At 42.0% G+C, this 21225-nt stretch overlaps 1 protein-coding gene across 1 annotated transcript in view; it reads right to left on the bottom strand.

Moving 5' to 3' along the window:
* The window catches only part of fgf11a (fibroblast growth factor 11a), a 91527-nt gene extending 78602 nt beyond the window's left edge, over nucleotides 1-12925 (bottom strand). Inside the window, exon 1 of the mRNA XM_037684278.1 lies at nucleotides 12733-12925. Coding sequence (XP_037540206.1) covers nucleotides 12733-12925 — 193 coding nt within the window. The remainder of the gene's footprint in view (nucleotides 1-12732) is intronic.
* Between the last annotated feature and the right edge of the window lie 8300 nt (nucleotides 12926-21225).

Genomic DNA, 21225 nt, shown 5'->3' with positions numbered 1-21225 from the left:
GACTGAAAAATGTTGGATTGTATACCTGGATTATTGAGCATGGACTTGTTGTTTTTTAAAGTATTTGTCACAATCACAACTTTTACTAGAATTGTGAAATAATGTGTTACGGTCAACATGTGCAAGTAGTCGGAGATCACTAAGTTTTATGAATTGATGAGCAGGTTTTCTCTCAGTCTCTTTCTCTTTCTCCAGAACAGAACTCTGATTGCACAGCAGTTAATTTAATGACGGAGAAAACTCAGGTTTGAAGGAAAGACTCATCCTCATCCTGTACAGTCCAGATGTCCTCAGAGAGCAGACGTTATTGAAGTGTGTGTTTGTGCGCGTGTGTGTAGGAGGCTGGGTGGTTTGCACTCTGACTTGTCTCCAGCCTCGCAGATTGATGACACATTAAAGTGAAGGACGCGTCACACACCTGTGCTCCTGAACCACATGGGAGCAGGACACAGGCAGACGAGGAGCCGCTTTCAGCAAGGTATCACGCATACACACACAAAAGGGTATTTACAAAGGGTCTGACATTCAGATTTGCTTTAAGGTAAGGCGTCCTTACATGTGAAACACGTTCTGTGAGGCCATATTCATTTCTTACACATGGAATAACCCTCCTACTGCCATTGGGTCAAACAGCAACACCTTAAACAAGCTAAAAAGCATTGAAACATCAAAAAAGTAGTTTTCTTTAAAGTGAAGCGTATCATGCACCATCCTGCATGCTAAATATTTAAACAAATCTCTTTTAAGTATGTGTTGAAGACAACTCTCAACTACTACCACACGGAATTTAGGCGCAATGTGTTTGAAAGTAACCGAAGTATAGACATTTATTCAACCTTCATTTAAACAGATAAATCACATTGAGCCTCGAAGACTCTTTTACAAGTGAGACCTGTTAGGACAGACAATAAAAAGTGGTGAAAATGGCACATGGGTTTGAAGACAAAAAAATTCCTAACATGCTCTTAATCTTTGGCTGAAGATTAACAGCATGATAATGAAAAAAACCTTGCACGACTAGCACATAATGACGCCGACATTACGCAAGCGGGATGGGGAGGGGGTTGGAGGGAACGGGGATGCAAGGGCACTGAACAGAGGCACTGCAGATTTGACATAAAATCTTTCTTTAGGGGGAGTGGTGGCACAGAGGTTAGAGAAGGTGGGCCTGTGATCGGAAGATTGCTGGTTCAAGCCCCGGTACCGACCACATCAAAAACGTGGGTAGGGTAGGTGAAGCACCCACACCTGCTCCCACCCTCATTTGCCCCACTCTGGGCCCATGAGCAAGGTCCTTGACCCCCAACTGCTCCCTAAACGGGTCTCTCTTGAAAATGAGTTCTCGTGGCTCAATGAGACTACCTGTATAAATAAAGGGTAAATGAATGAAAAAAAATTCAGTTCAAGTAGTTCCCTCTGGAAAGATCCATGCACTCTCGGGGCGGGGTGCTGAGGAACAGCCAAGGATGATGGCGGAATAGAATCTAAAGAGTCTGGGCCCCTCTGATTGGTTCGTAGACTTCCTCGATGGGAGGGGTGGTGGAGGGGCAGAGCAACAAAAGTTTACTAAACTTCCAGGCGAATTAAGATAAGATGGCCTATCAAGGCCAGTCAGGGAGCCAAATTCAGATAAACACGATTGTTTTGGGGACAGGCAGAACTTAATGACATCTACCTTGAGTCTGTGTTGGTCCACTCGGTTCCGAAACATCCAAGTTAAATGGCCACACAAATGGAACATGCCTGAGAATAATCCCCGAGATCTGATCCATCCTGTCAAAAGCATTTGAGTCTGGGCGCTCGAGGCACGAACCAAGCCATCATATATGGCAGGCAGCCTGTTCTGTTCCAAATATGCAGACGACGACGTTCTTGAATGTTGGTAAGCCAGGAACCAGCTGAACCCAAAAAGCAGGAAACCAGTTGACATAAATCCAATTATACGTGTCCTTAACATCCACAAATGACAGCAGAGATAGACACGTCGTCAAGTCTTCCAAGTCGATGAGATATCCAGCTGCGTGCGTACCAACAGGGCAAATCGGCTCGCCTAAAGTCTGTCTTCTCTTCAAAGAAATGTTATCAACTGCATTGAGGGACCAACTGATCAAATCCATAGCAGAATTGTGATTCTGAAGATTTGTATTAGAGAGGCTCTAAAGAAGTTTCACAGACAGGACAGAGCAAAGCACAGCGGAGAGGGAGAGGAGGAAAAAGGTGTCCGCCCTTGACAAGAGCAAGTGATGAAATGATGAAGTGATTTGTGTTTGTCATAGTTGATTAGCCGTGGTGGCCATTTTGATTGGTCAATTCCAAAGGTAATCAGTTACAGGTGTACACCTAACGACTGAGTTTCATTAAAATTTGTACAGTGGTTCGTTATTATCTGTTTTTAATAGTCTTCTTCAGCACTGGTGCCCTGACGGTTTGTTCTGTTTTGTGTTCTAATCCACTGTGGTCCGGAGCACCTGTCTGTACAACCCCCCCACGGTCCCTCAGCCTCTGTGATCAAAGGAAATTAGGTTGAATTCAGATACACACACAAGCAGAAAAGCATGCACGGCTTTTCCCACAAGGCCAGTTTGTTCTGTTGGTTTCTGGACAGCAGGGGTGTGTGTGTGTGTGTGTGTGGTGAGCGCAGACTGTAAAGTGTATGATTTAAAGAGTTGTATGACGTTTTGCTTCAGTCTGTGTGTTTTAGCCGTGTGTCTTTCTGTCTGTTTCAGACAGAAGCGTCTCTCGATGTTCGCCCAAATCGTCGTCACGGCCCGCTCGGCTCTGCACTCGAACCACGCAGCAGATGGAAATTAAAACGCTGATGCCAGCTTTATTGTCCTCGGCATATTAATATTTAAAGTTATCGATTAAGAGGGCAGGGTGTACTTCCTGTGGGGGCTTTGTGACATTGAGGATGTTGGGTTCCAGTCGATGCCATCGATGATCCTGGAGGAGGAACTCTGGGTGTTGACTGAACATGTTATCACCATAAAAATAAAAATAAAAAATCGAAAACGTAGAGTTCATCAAGTCTAAGTTTACTTTCTTAGTTAAAAGCTAAATAACTCTGACATTGTAGAGAGCGATAATAAAAATGTTGAAAACTTTCAGCTCGTTCAGGGTGATGACTTTGGTGCTACGTTAAATATTTCATGTTGTTCAAATCCGTGAAAAGTTTTTGGTATTTTAAATCTACGCCAGCACACTGGCTCATATTTACCTTTTAGCTATTGCTTTAAGTTTTAGCTACCCTGTTGTTAGTTTTGGAATTTACCTACTGTTAAAGTTGTAGTTTAATAATTAGAATCAGGAAAAACTATACTTATATCCAGCAAAACAGTAGCTATAAGCTCAAACTAGAAGAACAATAGCCAAAGGTAAAAATGAGCAATTAAGAATAGTTAAATGCCAAAACTAACAGAACAATGGCTAAAAGCGAATAAAACAGCAAGGAAAAAAGTTAACTAAAAATGGCAAAGGAAACGTCTAAATTAGCTTAACGGTAGTTAAAAGCTTTTTTTTTTAAATCAACTATTGTACAGAAAATTTCAAAGATTCCAGTTGTTCTGGTTTATTTTTTGAAGAGTTTTCATTTAATTTGTAAAGTAAAAAGCTTCCTCTGAGGGTCGCCTACTGCAGGTAAGATACTGACTGCTGATAACGACTCTGTGCAGCTAATTTTAAACACCAAACTATTCTCAACAGAATCGGCAATATGCAACATGGCAGCATCTCTGTCTGGATGACCCTAAAGCAAGACATTGGACACAGTGGGAAACTAGATTCCATAGAGGGAGACAGGAAGACACAGAGACAGACAGGTGCGAGTCTAGGTGTCCTTGAGAAGACAAGTGCGGAGGGTGGGGGGACTGTAATGGTCGAGGTTATGACAATAAAAGGGAAAAACTGATTGAGGTAGAGAGAGAAAAGATACGCCGATAGATGGAGAAGAAGAGAAGACATTCCTCCGGTGTGGACTTTCCACAACGTCCACCCAATGAGACAGTAAATCGTCCCAGTTCAGCGTTTGCTGTCCACATACTGCTGTACATTATTGATAAAATCAGTGCGTGTTAATGAATCATGATGCAACCACACACACACACACACACACACACACACACACACACACACTCTGTTAGTGTGCAGCAGGAGGAACATTTGGCCCGTGAGCTGCAATAACAAAAATTATTTTCCTGGTTTAAGCCTTTAGCCATTGTTTTATCAGATTTAGATTTTGGCTAATGCTAGCTTTTAGCTACCTACTGTGAGGTAATGTTTTGTTAGGTTTAACATTTAGCTACAGTTTTGTTAGTTTTAGCAGTTAGATACTGTGTCCTTAGGTTTAGAATTAGATGTTGGTTTTAGCTACTAATTTGCTAGTTTTAGCTTTCACCTACTGTTTTGCTAGTTTCAACTTCTAGCTAAAGTTGTTAGTTTTATGCGTTAGCAACTGTTTTACCCATCTTAGCTTTTAGCTACTCTTTTGCTGGTTTCAACTTGAGCTTTTTTTGTTAGTTTTATGTTTTAGCTACGGTTTTACTCATCTTAGCTTTAAGCTACTGTTTTGAGGGTTTCAATTTTAGGTTTTGTTTGGTTAGTTTAAAGTATTAGCTACTGTTTTAACTGTCTTAGCTTTTAGCTACTCTTTTGATTGTTTCAACTTTAGATTTTGTTTTGTTAGTTTTATGTTTTAGCTACCGTTTTACCCATCTTAGCTTTAAGCTACTGTTTTGCTGGTCTTGACTTCTACTGCTTCAATCTTCTTAGCATTAACTTTTACCTACAGTGTCGTTGGACTTCAACACCGGTTTCGCTGCTTTTAGCTGCGATTTCTTTTAATCTTTTCCTGTTTAAAAATTTAAATAAATAAATTTAAAAAATAGCTGCCGTTTTGTTAGCGGCTGTTTTTGTGCTCAGGCCAGCAGATTACACGTTACTGACAACACGAGATATTTTAGTTTGGCTTTGATATCCAATAGACAGCTTAACGTCCTCATTAGATCTTATCGGCCACACACACAGCCGAAGTGAAATTATCTCCCTCCCACACTCGCTGCCTAAATTATCATAAATCCCATCGTTTGTTTGTGCGTCTGATTTATTAGTTTGTGTGAAGGTGAGTTTGGTGATGCTGCGATTCTTGATACGTGGACCTGGTCTGTGCAGGGCGAGATGACCTTGTTATAAGCTGAGTGGGCTGTAGTGCTGGAGCATCATTAGTATGGGTTAGGTGAGGGGTAGTGTGTGCGTGTGTGTAGGTTAGAGGGTAACAGAGGAGAGGCGGGGGATGGCATTCAAAGAGAACAGCTATAGGAGCAAAATAAATGGGTCAAGAAGGGACACACACATTTGACAGAACTGCCATTCGTCACTTGGAGGCAACAAACATTTGAGGTAACACACACACACACTGATATATATGCACTGTTTCCCCTAGTTTACTTGCCTTGGCAGGGCGCTCATACTCATATCTTCTGTGATTTTTGTCATGGGGAGGAAGGCGGGCCGAGACGGAGAACTACCTATGTAGCTTTTTAGCTAGCGTATCTGTATTGCACGTGTAGATTAGCGCTACATCAGTGCGGGGAGTTGGGGGTGGTGGGGGGTAATACTGTAGGCAGGGCAGTCGGTTCCGTTGACAGGGCGGGGCACCCTGCTTGTATACTGGACTGATATGACTTTTTAGTGCACCTCCATTTTCTACAACATCCTCAATTGGCCTTCAGTAGCAACAAAGGGAGTCTGAACAATTCGCTTCAGTTCAGTTTATTTCTATAGCGCCAAGTCACAACAGACGTCATCTCAGGGCACCAAACAGACATTCACATCAGTGTTTCCCCTACCATTACACAAGTGGGGTGCCCCACCCCGTCAAGAGAACTGAGCACCCCCCCCCACACACACACCCGACACTGACATAGCACTAAGCTAGCAGCGCGCAATACAGGCGCGCTAGCTAAAAAGCTAAAGGCGCCTCTTCCCTCATGCTGAACACCCCCAGCTCAAAATCTGTTGGTACAATCTGCGCTCAGACATGTCTCCATTCCCACGTCAACAAAAATCATGGATGACATGAGCACCCCGCCATGGCAAGTTAACTAGGGGAAACACTGCGCGCGCACAAAAAAGCCAATTAGTAAAAGTTATCTATGTAAAGAAGCCAGCAGATGGTGTTGAATCTTCACTTTGTCACAGTCTCCCATCCTGAGCAAGCACAAAGGTAAGAGTGGGAAGGAAAAACTCCCTTTTAAGAGGAAGAAACCTCCAGCAGAACCAGGCTCAGGACCATCTGCTTCGACCGCAACAATCCAGTCACTGGTCAATAAACACACACATCATACAGCGTTTCCCTTAGATAACTTGCCATGGCGGCGCGCTCACGTCGTCTGTGATTTTTATCAACTGGGGGAGGGACAGAGACACATTTGAGCTGCGTGTTCTTTGTATACATTAACTCAGTATCAGTATAAAAGAAACATGCAAGAGCTGCATATAAGGATAAGACGAGTAGTGACAAACTCCAACCGAGTCTTCTTCCAAACCCTTCACTTTCATTGTAAAAGCACTGATCGGGATCAACTCTTGAGTTTTAATTCAGTTTGTGAGTGATCCCCAGTTGCAGCAGCAAACAGAAAATACTTTTTACCAAGCTCTGTACGAAACTTGGGAACAATCATTAAAAGGGTACAAATGATAATTGGGAATGCCAGAGAACGTTTGGAGAATTTGGAGACTCGCTCACAAATGCCTTTAGCCAAATGGTCTCACAGCGAAATAATACTTCAAGGTTTGTTTGTTATACAGAACAGAACAGCAAACAGGGGCTTAACTAAAACCCAGATGAACCCAACAAAGACAATGTTCCAACAAACTGAAAAACAAAGGCTACACCAAATCAAAACTAAACCTCAGAACCATCATTTCATACAACTCATACTCTAAACCTTTCAAGGGGTTTGAGCGGATGGATGGTCATTTTTTGCTCCGTAAGTAATAATAAAAACTACTGAATACGTTTAGCAGATGCACAAATGACCAACAACATCAAGATATCCTTTAACAAGCAAGATAAAACCAAGATTTCTTCTTTAAAAATATAATACAGTGATACCGGCACTGATTTTCTTCGTTCTGAGAGGGAGTTGTTCAACAAAGACGTGATGAAAAACCCCGAGTCTATAGGCTTCAGGATGCAGAATGAACAGTGCCAAGAGGAACAATGGAAGGCAGCTCGAAACAAAGTGAAGGCAAACAGTAAGCAGGCCTCTCTGAAGTTCTGCCAACAGGAGGTGGAGGAGGAGGACACAGTTTACGAATATTTTAGTCATTTATTCTTAGCCAAGGGTCAACCGTTGCCTCAAGCTGGAGCTCAGAGAGGGAGGAAGAAACTGCACACATTCACATGGCCGGGGGTCACCGATGTCCCACATACGGCAAACTCACACGATCCACAAGGGATGAAGGTGACCTGAGGTCAACCCCACCTGGAAACAGTGAAGCTTGGATCTAACCCACAGCTTCCATACCTCATCTAAAGCTGTTGACACCGCAGGTCCCAATGCTCAGTTCTGACTTTTCTATCTGATCGTTCACGTTATAATTTAAACACAATCGCCGTCTGACTCTAGTATATCAATTCTGAAGTCGTTGAGCAATTACAACCAGCTAAATTATCTGACATGATTGTTTCGTCCAGTATTTACTAGGGATGCATGATATTGGATTTTTGGCCAATATCCAATATGCCGATATGTTAAAACTTATTTAGCTGATAACCGATAGACATTTTTTTTATATACTTCCCTTTGTCAGAACATATTCCTCTTATTTAGGCTTATTGCTACAAAAATTGTGTAACCGCTGTAAGAGCTGGTGACATAATCAGTAACAGACATATGATATGCATAGCACTTTAACTTCTATTAAATGAAAAGTGTTAAATGTTTTTTATTAGCATTAGTCACCTGTGATGCTGTCTCACTTGTGGAGGTTTGTTCCAGGTTCCTATAGCTGCAGTGTGGGATCCTCTGCACTCCTGTGCATGAAGGACAGACTTTTTAAGTTCAAAGTTTTTGTCTATCCATTGAGTCGTAAGACTAATCATGCTAACGAGGCTAACGCTTGACGTCCAAATGTCTGTGGTAAAACTCACCCAAGTGCTATCGGCTGTTAGCTTCTCAATGACGTTGGAAATGACGGCTTGTAACTCGGGTAAGGCTACGTCGGAAAAATATGTCAGACTGGGGACGATGTAGCGAGACTCAGCGTAGTCCAAAAATCTCCGGAATCAGACATCTTTAACAAAAAAAAAAAGCTTCCACACCGTCGACATTTTGACTTCTTCCTCTCCGCCGTGATCAGAACAGGTAGGCGGCGTGACGTTGTGCTGGCACTACAGGCATCCTTATCAATGGGTGTCATACAAAAACAATGTCTTTTATATCGGTGAGTTATTTTGATGGAATGGCTGACGTCTGATATTGAACTTTAACACTAATATCGTCCGATACAGATACCATGCCGATAATATCGTGCATCCCTAATATTTACAGTCTATCTTGCCTAAGGCCGACTTCTCCGGTGCAACAAGAACGATGCACTAAAACGGGGGTGTCAAACCCACTTACAAAATTAAAACCTTTTTCAAACTAAAGGCCGGTTTCAGAATCTGCATTAACTAGTTAGAGGCCCAACATCTTTTCTTGGTTGCAGGTTCCTCAACAAGAGTTTGATTGGTCTCATTTGACGTTCTCTGCTGCACTTTGGACATCATAAATCAAAGATTGCTGAAAAAAATTAAAGCGATAAAAGTATTTTACATTTAAAACAACATCTTGGGGGCCAGATAAGATGTCTACAAGGACCACATTTGGCCCCTGGGCCTTGACTTTGACACATATGCACTAAAATGAGAAAAAGTCAAGTATCAATCACGTCACGCTGGCATCAATACGGTCCACCAATGTTGCTGTACATTCTCAGTTATCCAGAACACGAGAAAGAAAAAAAAAACAAGTGAACTTCTGTTCTGTAGCTGAAAATGAGCGGAGTTCCAAAATTTAAATTGCAAGACGGTGGTATTAAGGCAGGGCAATTCAAGGGAATTTATCTTGTTCAGACCATTTTAAAATCACCCGATATGGGCGGCATGTAGGCAAAAACAAAAAGGCTTTGTGCCTCTTGCCTGCTGCTTAGTGAATACATTTAAAACCATCAACTTCTATAATTCACCACAAACATCTATACAGAAAGTAAACGGGTCCAGTCAAATACAATCATCTATTTAAATTCTTTCCACTCGGTCCATTGTAGTGTTGGAGCAGTGACGGGATTAGGATGGAAATGACTCAAAACAGTAGGGTTTTTTTGCACATGTGGCCTTTTCCCAAAGAGCTCGGCCTGTCCAACATATTTTACAACCGTAATTACAATAAAGAGAGCAGTCGCCTCTCCGACAGCTGTTGTTTCCACGTTAGAGGTTCCCTACGTAATTATCTTGATGAACCTGGCAGGCTCAGGAAATAAATATCACAGAACACACGCACGAAGAGCAGCTCTAACACAAGGTGGAAGAGGACACGTGCCAAATGTGCAGTCAACACAAGGAGAGGACGCGCTAAGAAGGTTTTACCGGATGTCCCGGTAAATCAAACGTGAAGCGAAAACAGGGATTTTTTTTATTTTATTTATGCCGACAGGCAGGAATTTTGTGTGACAGTTGGCATGAGTTTTAAAATACAGAAATAAAAATAGTTATGTTTGACAATATGCATTTATTTTAATTTCAGAAGCCTAAAATTTTACAGGAAGTCATAAACATTTTTTTTTTTTTTACGTGATGAAGTTTAACGGTTAGAGACTGGAATCGACTGATTAGTGTTTAGGCTAGACAAAACGTTTAGTTATTCCCCCAAGTATTGCACAATCTTCCCTTAGTGCTTGGTTCATGTTTTCGGAACAACTCTCAGCTACTATCACACCAAATTTTTGTTCAATATCAAAAAAAAATTGAGCTTTAGCCGTTTTGCTGTGCTGGCTGAGGTCGATAAGCTATGGCGACCATCTTGAGTTGACTACAAAGGTCAGTTAGTTGTAGATGTACAGGAGTCCCTCACTTAACGCGGGGGTTATGTTCCAGACACCCCAGTGATAGATGAAAATCCAATAAGTAGGGACGTTATACTTATTTTACTATTTGTATATATTTTAAGGCTTTATAAACCCTTCCCACACTCTTGCAATGTTCTTAATGTTCTAAACTTGGGGAGTGGTGGAGCAGAGGTTAGAGAAGGTATATATATATATATATATATATAATATTTATATATATATATATATATTTACACACACGTTTTAAACACTTCCCACACTCTTGCAGTATTCTAAACAATGTTTCTAAACGCTCTCAAAGAGCACATAATGTCATGATTTCAGCTCTCCCATCCGACATCGCTCTCGGCCACACCCACTTCTCCGCTGCAGAGCTGAGATCAGCTGATCAGCTGCAGGAGGGAGCGTCTCCTGCAGCTATCTGTAATAGCTATTTCATCTGTACTGTTTTCTAAGCTTTATTGTTTTCTATTGTATGGGTGTACATATGGTTATGTTATGTTTTTAATTTTACTTTATTTGTGGGTGTACACAGGCTTATGTCTTATGTAATGTTCTCATTTTTACTTAATTTTTACTTTATTTTTACTTTATTTTACTTTACTACTATTCGCACCTTATGTCGAAGCCAATTCCTAGTTTGTGAACCTCGTTCATTGACATGGCGATAATAAACTGATTGATTCTGATTCTATGGGTTGCGCACGCTGCACATAGGCTGCAGGATGAAGCTTTTTCTGTGGCTGCACTAAGGTGCAGCAGGCGCTAAATAATTTTAAATAAATAATTTTAAAATAAAAATTCCATGCAGATCATGTGGCTCATCCATCAGCCAATTGTGCGTCATGTCCAATCTTACTTTGAAAAACCGCGATAGAGCGAGTCCACGAAAAACGAACCGCGAAGTAGCGAGGGACAACTGTATATACACTCATCGGTTAACTATTTTTGTAATAAATTAAATCTACGTGTGATTTTTCTTGTGGTTCGAGCAGCTGTCAAATTGTGTTTTATACCTAACAGTTGAATAAAAGCATGAGAAATAGTTTTTTTTATAGGAAAAATAAACACTTTTTAAACTTTCAGGATTCAGCACAAAATAAGCTGCACGACGTCACTAGAAATCACAAAACTTTGTAGCTTTTATTTCCTATCACACTCGGATAATTACAAACGATAATGTTTTTACCTGCCTTTGCGCGTGCATTTGTTTGTCGTGTTAGCAAAATATCTCATGAACCAAAGGATTGGATTTTAATGAATCTCTTAGAAATCGTTGGATGTTTGACTACAATGGATTAAATATTTGCGTTAAAGACGGGGCTCTGAATAGTCTCGACCTTCACAAACGTAAATCTGGGTGTAGTTCAGTTAATTTTACAAATATTGAGCTAAAACAAAATATAAGTGGGTGAATTAACTCCAGTCCACAAGATCTGCTTTTAAAACTTTCTTAAAACTACTTTGAGTCAGCTTTAGCTGTTGGTTGTTCACTGGGTGAGTTTTAAAGAAAAGTTTATAACGGTCATTAAAAGTACATCTAGAACTGATTAACTTTTGTACTCAACTTTATTCAAGATAACCAACAAGTAATTTACATAAACTAACATGAAAATGACTATAACTAAGTTAAATGTACAGACTGAGATAAAGTTTGATGATAGTAGCTGAGGGTCATCTAAAATGCATACTCCAAGGGCCAACAGATGTTAAAATGTATCACGAGATGACGTATAATGTCATTTACAAGGTTTAACCAACAAGACTATGTATTCACTTTTAATTTTACTATTATTTAAATAAAACGGTTTTCTTTTATCTCTTTAGGTTTTGTTGGTTGAAGTGTTTCTGTGCTTCTTAATAAAGTTGACGTGAGTTTGCAGAAGGAACAGGATGTTGTTAAATACGTGGCATGTGGAAAGATTTGTCAGAGGCTTTTTATTTATTAAGTTTTAGTCGTAAAGATATAGCCGTAAAAGCTTAAATCGAACTATTCTGTGTACGAAAGTCCAAGTGTGCAGCAAATCATGAGCTTAAGACAAAAGAAAATGTGAAAAATTTCAAGTTTTTGTAGGATCGGATGTAAAAAAACGAAACGTAACACAAACTCATAAAACAAAGTGGGTCATGCTGTGGTTGAGCTGCCCTGCAGAAAAGCACCAGAAGAGTAATGGCCGCCTGAATCCCAAATGAGACGCCTCTTGACATTTTTATATTGTGTTGAAATACCGAGCCCGGTTCATGGTGGGCCTTCAGATTACCCGCATGTGTGCACTTGCTGACATGTGCTTGAACAAAGTCGTCTCCACGGTCACAACTCAGCTGTCTGCGGCCAGCGTTACGGGAATGTGTGTGCGCTAATCCAGAGTTTATTCCTTTTCCCGCACACCCCCTGACGCTACAAACACAGAATGCGTCCAGCTGTTAAAATGACAGATGACTGGGGTGGTTTCCAGACTCAGATTAGGTTCTGAACTCTGAAATGACCAGTCCATGTTCTGGATTTAACTGTAGTCTGGAAAGTGAAGCATCAAAATCCCTTCCGACAGAAAACACAACAAAGGTGAGGAGAGCAAGGGGGAGAGAAACTGGGATGGATGAGCAAAGACTCTGGGAACTTACCTGGTCTCTTTTCCATTTTTCTCCCTCGACTGCCACATAGTCGAACCTTCGATATCAAAATGAGGATTTGCTTCTGACAGAGTGACTTGTTGCTCTTTGGGCAGGGTTTGCGCTTGCTGGCAATCTGCCGGTTCGCCTGAGGGTCCTTGACCTCCCTCCGCTGGCGGATGAGGGAGCTGGCAAGGGCGGCCATCTTCCCAGTGCTGACCTTTTCCCTGCCTCACCAGCCTTTGGCGGCTCGGTGGAGCCCAGGTTTTGGGGGGCCTGCTCACCCAGGGCGATGGAGCACCGCTGAGGGAAGGACGAAGGGTAGAGGAGGGGGGTTCTGAGTCGGGATGGTCCAAAGCAACAAGGACGAGGAGGGTAGACAAACAGGAAGAGGAATGGGAAGGTAAAGAGGGGTGGGTTGTTTAAAATCCCATCCAACTTTGACAACCACTGCTCAAAACGACAAAATAATCAAATATTTCCTGTTTAGAAATTACTAATCTCCTGTTGGGACAAGCCATGCTTCCTTCCACCCCAAAATCCCCCCCTAAACCTCTGACCCAGCCTCAAGTTCAGCTTAACCAAGTCCGAAAAAAGGAATTGAACCATCCACCACATCATAAAGCCAAACGTAAATCAAATGTATCCTTCTTAACCTTCTCAGTCCGGCAACATCTGATCCAGTGGAACGAACAGCGTCCACTTTCTGTCCTTCACCAGTGAAATTTCTCCATCCGCAACTCTGTCCGAGAAGTAGCAGAAGGGACCGTCCGACCTGAAGAATCAGGTCTGCAAGATGATGTACAGATGCAGATTCTGCTTGATGGACTGTGGCTTGTTCCTGGGCTCCCCTGGCATAACCTTAGCGTCCACCTGCACTCTTGGAGTAGAAGGTGGGGGAAAAATGAAAAACACGCACTAAAGGCTTGATAACATCCAAAGATAGAGGTGACATTCAAAAAACGCGAGCGCGCGGGGACAGGGAGACGGCGACACCGAAAGAAAGAAAGCAGACAGAGGGAGGGATGGGGAGCAGCGAGTCTCTCCTGTCCCCTCTCTCTCTGTCCGATGAGGCTCTTCCAACTCTCGCAGCAGCAGCGGCGGCGCTACAGCACGGCAGAGCGGTGTCCTTCAGCCGCCTCACGGCTGGGGGGTGTGGGGGGAACAAGGGCTGAATGAGTGAAGAGAATCCGATGAGATGATGGGGGCTGCCTTACAGTAAGTGGTGCTCGTTCCAGAGTCTCCACTGGCGGGTGACAGTGGTTGAGTCAAGCTGTGGGGCGCATGAGTGCGTGGAAAAAGTGCAAATAAGGCAACTGTCACAGCAGACTGGTGTGGAGGAGTCATGTGTAAATGAAGGTGAAGGTGTGTGTGACAGAGGCAGCATGAGTGCATGTGTGTGTGTTACTGTTCGTCTCTGTTCACGGCGCGTAACCGAGCGAGTGCTGGTGGTGCGCTTCACACGCTCACTCCCTCCCCTCCCTCCTAAACTAATTTCCCTGAACCCTCCCCGGTTGCTCGTCTTTCTCCTACTCTTTCCCCCTCCCTCCTTCGCACGTCTGAGATCTGAAGTCCCACCTATCTCCTCCCGGAGCTGGGACAGGCTGAGCCGGGATGGGGTGTCCCTACGCCTCCCACCACCTCAGAATTGATGGCTTGAAGAGACAAATTGAGCGAGGCTGTCAGCGTCGCTCTCTGAGCGATGAAAAGGACGTGAAGATGCAGTGGCAGGGTCTGAGTCAGTCAGGAACCCACGTCACCGCTGTCACATCGCCACGAGTAACATGAAAATACGCTCCGTCATAAACCTGTACCTTTACTTCAGGCTCAATATGACAAAAACTCAGGTCAGACAGGATATGAAGAAGGACGTTTACACACAAACTCTGGTCTTTGAAGGTACACACAACGCTAAAGCAAAGATCAAGTTGAACCAACAAGCAGTCCGGTGTTTATCAGTAGTCAGTTGCATGTTGAGATGCAACGAATGCGAGTTAACTCTTTGATTTATCCTATATAGGTTTGAACCACGTTTACACTACATTAGCAGCGTTTCCTTTAGATAAATTGCCATGGCAGGGCGCTTATCTCGTCCGTGATTTTTGGGACGGGCGGGGACACGGAGACACGTCCGAGCTGTGCGCTGTTTGTATCGACAGTTTTTGAGGGGGGGGGGGGGGTCAGCGTAAGAGAAGGGGCAATGCGAGAGCTGCCTTTAGCTTTTTAGCTAGCGCGCCTGTATTGCGCGCCACTAGCTTAGCTCTACGTCAGTGGCAATGCAAGTGAGGGGAGTGGTTTGGTTTGGTAGGCGGGGCACCCCGCTTGTGTAATGGTAGAGGAAACACTGATTTGATTTTTTATATGAGCATTATAAAAATGTCACCATTTTAACAAAAATGCTGAAAACCAATCCCCACCACTAGGTGGCGAGACCGTCCACAATAATCATAGCAAAAACACACCAAATGTTCCTATTTGGACTAATGAAACTTTAAAGTGTCTGTGACATCAAATTTTGTAATGAATATGAATGCATATCGGGAAAGATATTATTAACAACGTATTCCCAAAAAACAATTCACACCACTAAGATGAAGAGCTGTTGAGATATTTGCATGCACAGTAACAGGAAGTGACAACAAAATGGAAGACCTGCATGTGAACAGAGCGTTGCTACAATGGCTAACTCAGACAGTAGAGAAGAATCTGATGTTTCTTTTAGAGTCACTATCAGACAGAGATGAAGAAGAGTCAGAGTTTGAAAAAATGTTTCAATAAACAAAACCCATGAAGTCCCCCCCTTTGATGTCACTTCCTGTCTCACTTCGGCTGCGCAAAGTTCAAAAGAAAATACGTCAGTTGTGCGACAAAATGAGTAAAATCATGTGTATTATGCAACATTTCTAAAATAATTACGTTTTCTTCCACTTTTTGTATTTGTAGGAAATGTGTCACGGGCAGTTTAACTTTGGCCTAAAGGTTTTATAATCAGAAACTTAGTGGTTCATTTAAAACCAGAGCGGTTCAAATAGTTACCTGCTGAATAAACTTTGTTTTTGTGATGTCAGACAAGCTTTTAGTTGATGGGACTTCTTTGTCCGTTTGTTTTTTTAATCTATTTTTACAATTTTTACATCTACTGTATATACTATTTGCATTGTACTTTTTTATTGTAATGTTTTTATTCTATTGAATTTAATTGTGAAGCACTTTTTAAAAAAAGTTCCATACAAGCAAGGTGTACTTCTACTTACTAAATCATTGAGACGTACTATAAATGGAGACAACACCAGAAACAGGAAGTTGAATTCACACAGGTTGAGCGCCCCCCCAGTGGCTGACTCCAGTACACGTTTTAAGTCCTGCCTCTTCATGTAAATAACACATTTTCATCACTAAAATAAAAACATGTTTTGGATAACTTTTTTTAACTATTGATATTTGGTAATTTATCTGCCATATGATCAAGTGTATATTTCCATACTTAGTTTTAGTTGTTTGGAGCTTAAAGCAAAGTGTCAGGTTGTAATCCACAGCTCGTTTAGAGGGTGTGTAGGTGGGACGATCATATCGAGGGTAAAGCCCTATTTTTTGGGCATAGTTTACAATTTGCCCTCACTTTTTATCAGTTTCGGCAAACGATCAAAGTTAATGGAAATAGGAACACGATAAATTGATAAAGAAAAAAACAATTTAAAAAAATGCCTTCATTGCCATTTTGATTTTTAGGCATGCTGCTACTTTAGTGTATTATAGGATCTCTGTGTTTTGAAAATCTTTTATTGCACAATCTTAATTTACACCATTTTGCAAATGACTCATGAAATTTAGCATCTACTGTATTCTCTTTCCATCGATCCGTTGGGACGATTACTGCCATTACTTTGACTTTAGGACAGTTTGACAATTAAACGCTCACCTGTGCCTATTGCCGAGGTTAATTTAGTGTTGACGGTAATTTTTGCACAATGCCAAGAGGAAAAAAGTGCCATTATGTTTATACCAAGTACATACTAGGTAAAAACAGTTTGGTACAGGTATATGTGTGTGTGCACATCAGGATCAGAATAAGCTTTATTATCATTGTACCGAAATACAGTGAGATTATGTTTGTACATTCATTCGAAAGATGGGCGGAGTGCACGTTGCTGCTGCTACAGGAGCGCGGCCCCTTATCCTTTTTCAGAATACTTTTTTAAAGGGGGAAAATCCATGAGGATAGGATAGTGGCATTACACAAAAAAAGGATCCCTTTACACCTTGTCCCATCAGGACACGACTTAAAACACTGAAAAACTGCCACCAAGCACATTTATAAACACATTGCATATGCATTTGATGGCAAGGCGATGAGATACGTCCATGAAGCACTTCCAGATAGACCATAGTCCTGATAAGATTTGAAGCTCTCGACCGTGACCTCTCCAAGTGGCTTTAAACATCTCTTAAGTTCCTGGCAAGAACCAATGCAGACAAGTTCCTGTTTTTAGTTTTCTACACCGCCTTCTAATCTAGCTGTTTTTTACTACGTTTCTTTCTCTTTTTAATTATTTTGTTTTCAATTGTAAAAAAACAAACAACTTATGAATCATTTGTGATTGTCTATTGTTGTCGTTGTTAGCCACTTAGTTTACACATATCCCAAGAGAAGTCTGATAAGTCGGCCTGTTTTTGAGGCCAGTCAGATTCAGATAAGTCAAAATTGTTGATTTTTTTTCAGGCAGACCGTTTTTTTCTCATCAGCCTTGAGTGCTGCTGGTACTTTCAAGATCCAAAATGGCCAGATTTGTGGGCATTCCACTGCTCCGTGCTTACGAGCCCCCTCCAAGGTCGTCTCCAACATGCTGGCGAGTCCCAGAAGCCGCAGGTGGCCTGCCTTTCTCACAAATCGCTTCCATCTTACGGCTCAGCTCGTAAATCAGCTGATTTTGAGTACTCGAAGCACAAACCAAACCTTCACACAGACTCTGCAGTTTTGCCATTACCGAAACTGCTGCTGCCGCCGTCTTCCTTAATAGCTGATAACGCAGGAATCCACCGGTGCCAGAGAGCAGAAACGCTGCTATCATGAATCCAATTATATAAACGTCTTCGGCGTCCTCCTGAGACAGAACGGAAAGACACATCAGCTCCCAAACTCCCCACGGATCCATGACGTATCCTGCAGCGCGAGTCTCAACGGGGTATGAGGGCTCTCCAGGACCCTGTCGCCTTTTTGAAAAGATTTGTCAATTACGTTGGAAGTCCAGCTGACCAGATCCATGACAGTAGTTTTGGTTTTGGAAGATTTGTAACAGGAACTCCGATACACAGACAGAGAGCAGACAAAAAGCAGGAGGAGAACGGGAGAAGGAGAGGATGTGTCCACCTTGCACGAGAGCAAGTGCAGAAAAAGACAGCTGTATTAACACGTCTTATGAATGATGGATCAAAAAGTAATAATTTTTTACATAGTTTGGACCAAAATATAGTGTGGTAGTATCTGAGAGTTATCCCAAACTCAGACTCCAATGATGATCGCATGAGATCTGTTTTACAACTTTGGCCTTAACTCAGTCAAATTGACAAATATTGAGTTTAAATGAGGACGGCACTGTGACTCGGTTGGTAGAACTGTTGCCTCTCAACAAGAAGGTCGCCAGATCAAATCCCGGCCAGGGACCTTTCTGGGTGGAGTTTGCATGTTCTCTCCATGCATGCTTTACTTCGGTTTCCTCCCACAGATCAAAATCATACATGCTAGGCTGACTGGACTAAATTGTCCCCAGGTGTGCATGAGTATGAATAGTTTGTCTCTATGTGGACCTGTGACAGACAATGAACATGCCATTTAACAAATCCTACTGGATTCTGAGTTGAAACTGGAACACGGTAAAATGAATGACGCCATTTTCACATCAGGTTTGACTTCCAGTAAATTCATTAGAAAATGTATCATTTTAAAGCCTGTTATTTCATGTGCAGTGGGCGCTGCACGCTCCCTGGGTTTTGGTCTTTGCTTAAGTTAAATTAATCACGAGGGTCATGTGAGTTTTACTTGCATTTACGGCTGGTCCCAAGTGTCCATCTGAGTCACTTTAGTTTGAGGCCATTTTTTGTTGGAATCATTTTTCATTCCTGAAAGTTGAAGCTCGGTTGTTCAGTAATATCTTCTGCAGCACCAGTAAGTAAGCTGGCAGAACAGCATCACTCCATCCATCTTCACCCGTTTTACTCTGTTCAAAGATGACTTAATGTCAGCTGACAAGGACCACCAAGTCAAAATGCTCCCAAAGACAACCCATTTCTACACTGGTTTGTTCCAGTGTTGCTCAATGTTAAATATATCTGATGTCTTATTTAATCCAAACAACAAACGCAACAATGTGGAAAAGGCATCAAACTGTTACAGGATGGAGTCAAACAAATGACCATTCAGGGGATTTTTAAACCGTTTACCAAAACCTGGCAACCAGAGCACGGATTATCTCAACCCAAATAAGAACATCGCACCATAAACAACTTCAAACTGCATCATGGAATTACTTGCAGAGCAATTTATTCCAGGTACAATGCGAGACTAAAACATCAGTTTTAAAGTCGAGTTAGAAATTTGATCACGAACCGAAGGTGAAAAATAACTTACATGTGTACCAGTGATAAACTGCCCACACAGGCTAAAGAAAAGTGTGGAATAATTCCCCTTCTATGTTGTACAAGGTTTGCATTAAACTCAGATGACAGCTAAGCAGGAGCGCTCACCCGCCGGAGCAGCTGGCGTTCCCCAGAGGAGGCAAAATGTAAAGCGATAGAGAATCTGTGATTTGTGGCTGGAGGACCTGCCACTGCTCTAGTCCTCCGTTTCTGCTGGCCTAGTAAAGAGCGGAAAGAGGAAACCCTGCAGGATTCCCCCCCACACACAAACAAACAGGCACCTGTGACTATACAGTACAGATCCCTCGCTTGGTAAATAGAATAATTAATCTCTCCTGCTTCCCATGAGCTCCTGTGTTTGTGCCACGTTTGTATTTCCTACTACCTGAAATTGCCCGCGTCATAGATAAATTTAAAAATATACAAATAGTTTAACTAAAGGAAGAGCTGCGTCCACATTCTCAGCTTGGAGTGGCGCTCATTGGACTTCAATGTCCATTAATAGGATCTGAAGGCACAGTAATTTGGGGGGGTTCAGTTTGAGAACCTAAGGTCCCGTTCTGCTTATTGATGAAGATGTGGTTTTGTTTGTGTCGTAAAGCTGTGATCTTCGGGGGGACACTGAAGGGATGTTTGCAGCCGTGTGTAAAGAAGAGTTAAGTCCAAAGACCAGGTTTGTAACAGGAAAAAGGTGGTTTGCGTTAATCGTGACAACAAACTCAAATTTTTTACGAACTCTGTGTTGGTCTGGAACTTTTTCAATAAAAACTACAAACAGAAAACATTAAAACAAGGCGTTGGTGGATTGTCAACTCAATTCAGTTTATTTATTTACAGTAGTCCCTCGATTATCGTGGGGGTTACATTCCAGACACACCCCGTGATAAATGAAAAAAAAAAAACATGAAATAGGAACACTATTTTTAGTATTTATAAGTATTTTAAGGCTTTATAAACCCTTCCCACACTCTAGTAATGTTCCAAACACTTAAACCTACGTCATTTTTGGATGCTGAATGATGCCAATCACGGTGCGCTAAGATTTATAACTAACTACCGTACCCACCACTGCACCCAGTATTCACTGGTTAACTGGTCATCATTAACGTCACGCAGACTCTCCCATTTGTACATTTTCATCTTTAAATCGCTTCTTGGTCTGCTGCCTTCATACATCTCCTCCTACATGTCTCTGTGTGAGTGCAGCTACAGCGTGCGCTCTCAGGACATTATTACCTGCAGTGTTCCCTCAGTGAGGACTGAACTAGGCAAAAGGACCTTCTCCTACTCCGCTCCTGTTTCCTGGAATATCTTACAATAAGATCTGAAGCTCTCGACCTTTGACCTCTCTAAGTGGCTTCAAACATCTGTTAAGTTCCTGAGGAACAACCAATGCAGACATGTTCCTGTTTTGAGTTTTCTACACCGCCCTATAATCTAGCTGGGGTTTTTGCTAATTTTTCCCGTTCACTGTCCTTTTGGTTGCCATTTTATTTTAATTTGTAAAAAATAAAAATAATAAATTAAATTTGTATGCCTCTTTTATGACTGTTTATTGTCGTTGTTGTTATCCACTGTTGTCATCGCTCTGTTAAAGAAGTCTTTCTTGTAAATCAGTCCCCGAGGCTCATGGGGATTAACCTGTCTAAATAAAGGTTGAATGAATTTTAACAACATATGTATATGGGTACTCACGAGCCTTGGTCCGGTTCTGATCGGCTCTCTGCGGCCGTTGAGCACCAGACACTTTTGGAGAGAGCGCGACCTTCAGAGAGCCAGCACAAAACCGATCGAGTCCAAATAATCCAGAACCCATTACTATCAGAACCACAACTAGAACCCATGACTATCAGAACCACAACTAGAACCCAT

Source organism: Nematolebias whitei, chromosome 1, assembly GCF_014905685.2.
Source record: "Nematolebias whitei isolate Nwh7 chromosome 1, NemWhi1, whole genome shotgun sequence".
NCBI classification, from domain to species: domain Eukaryota; kingdom Metazoa; phylum Chordata; class Actinopteri; order Cyprinodontiformes; family Rivulidae; genus Nematolebias; species Nematolebias whitei.
The sequence above is the reverse complement of the archived record's forward strand: the minus strand, read 5'-3'. Positions and strand labels throughout refer to the sequence as shown.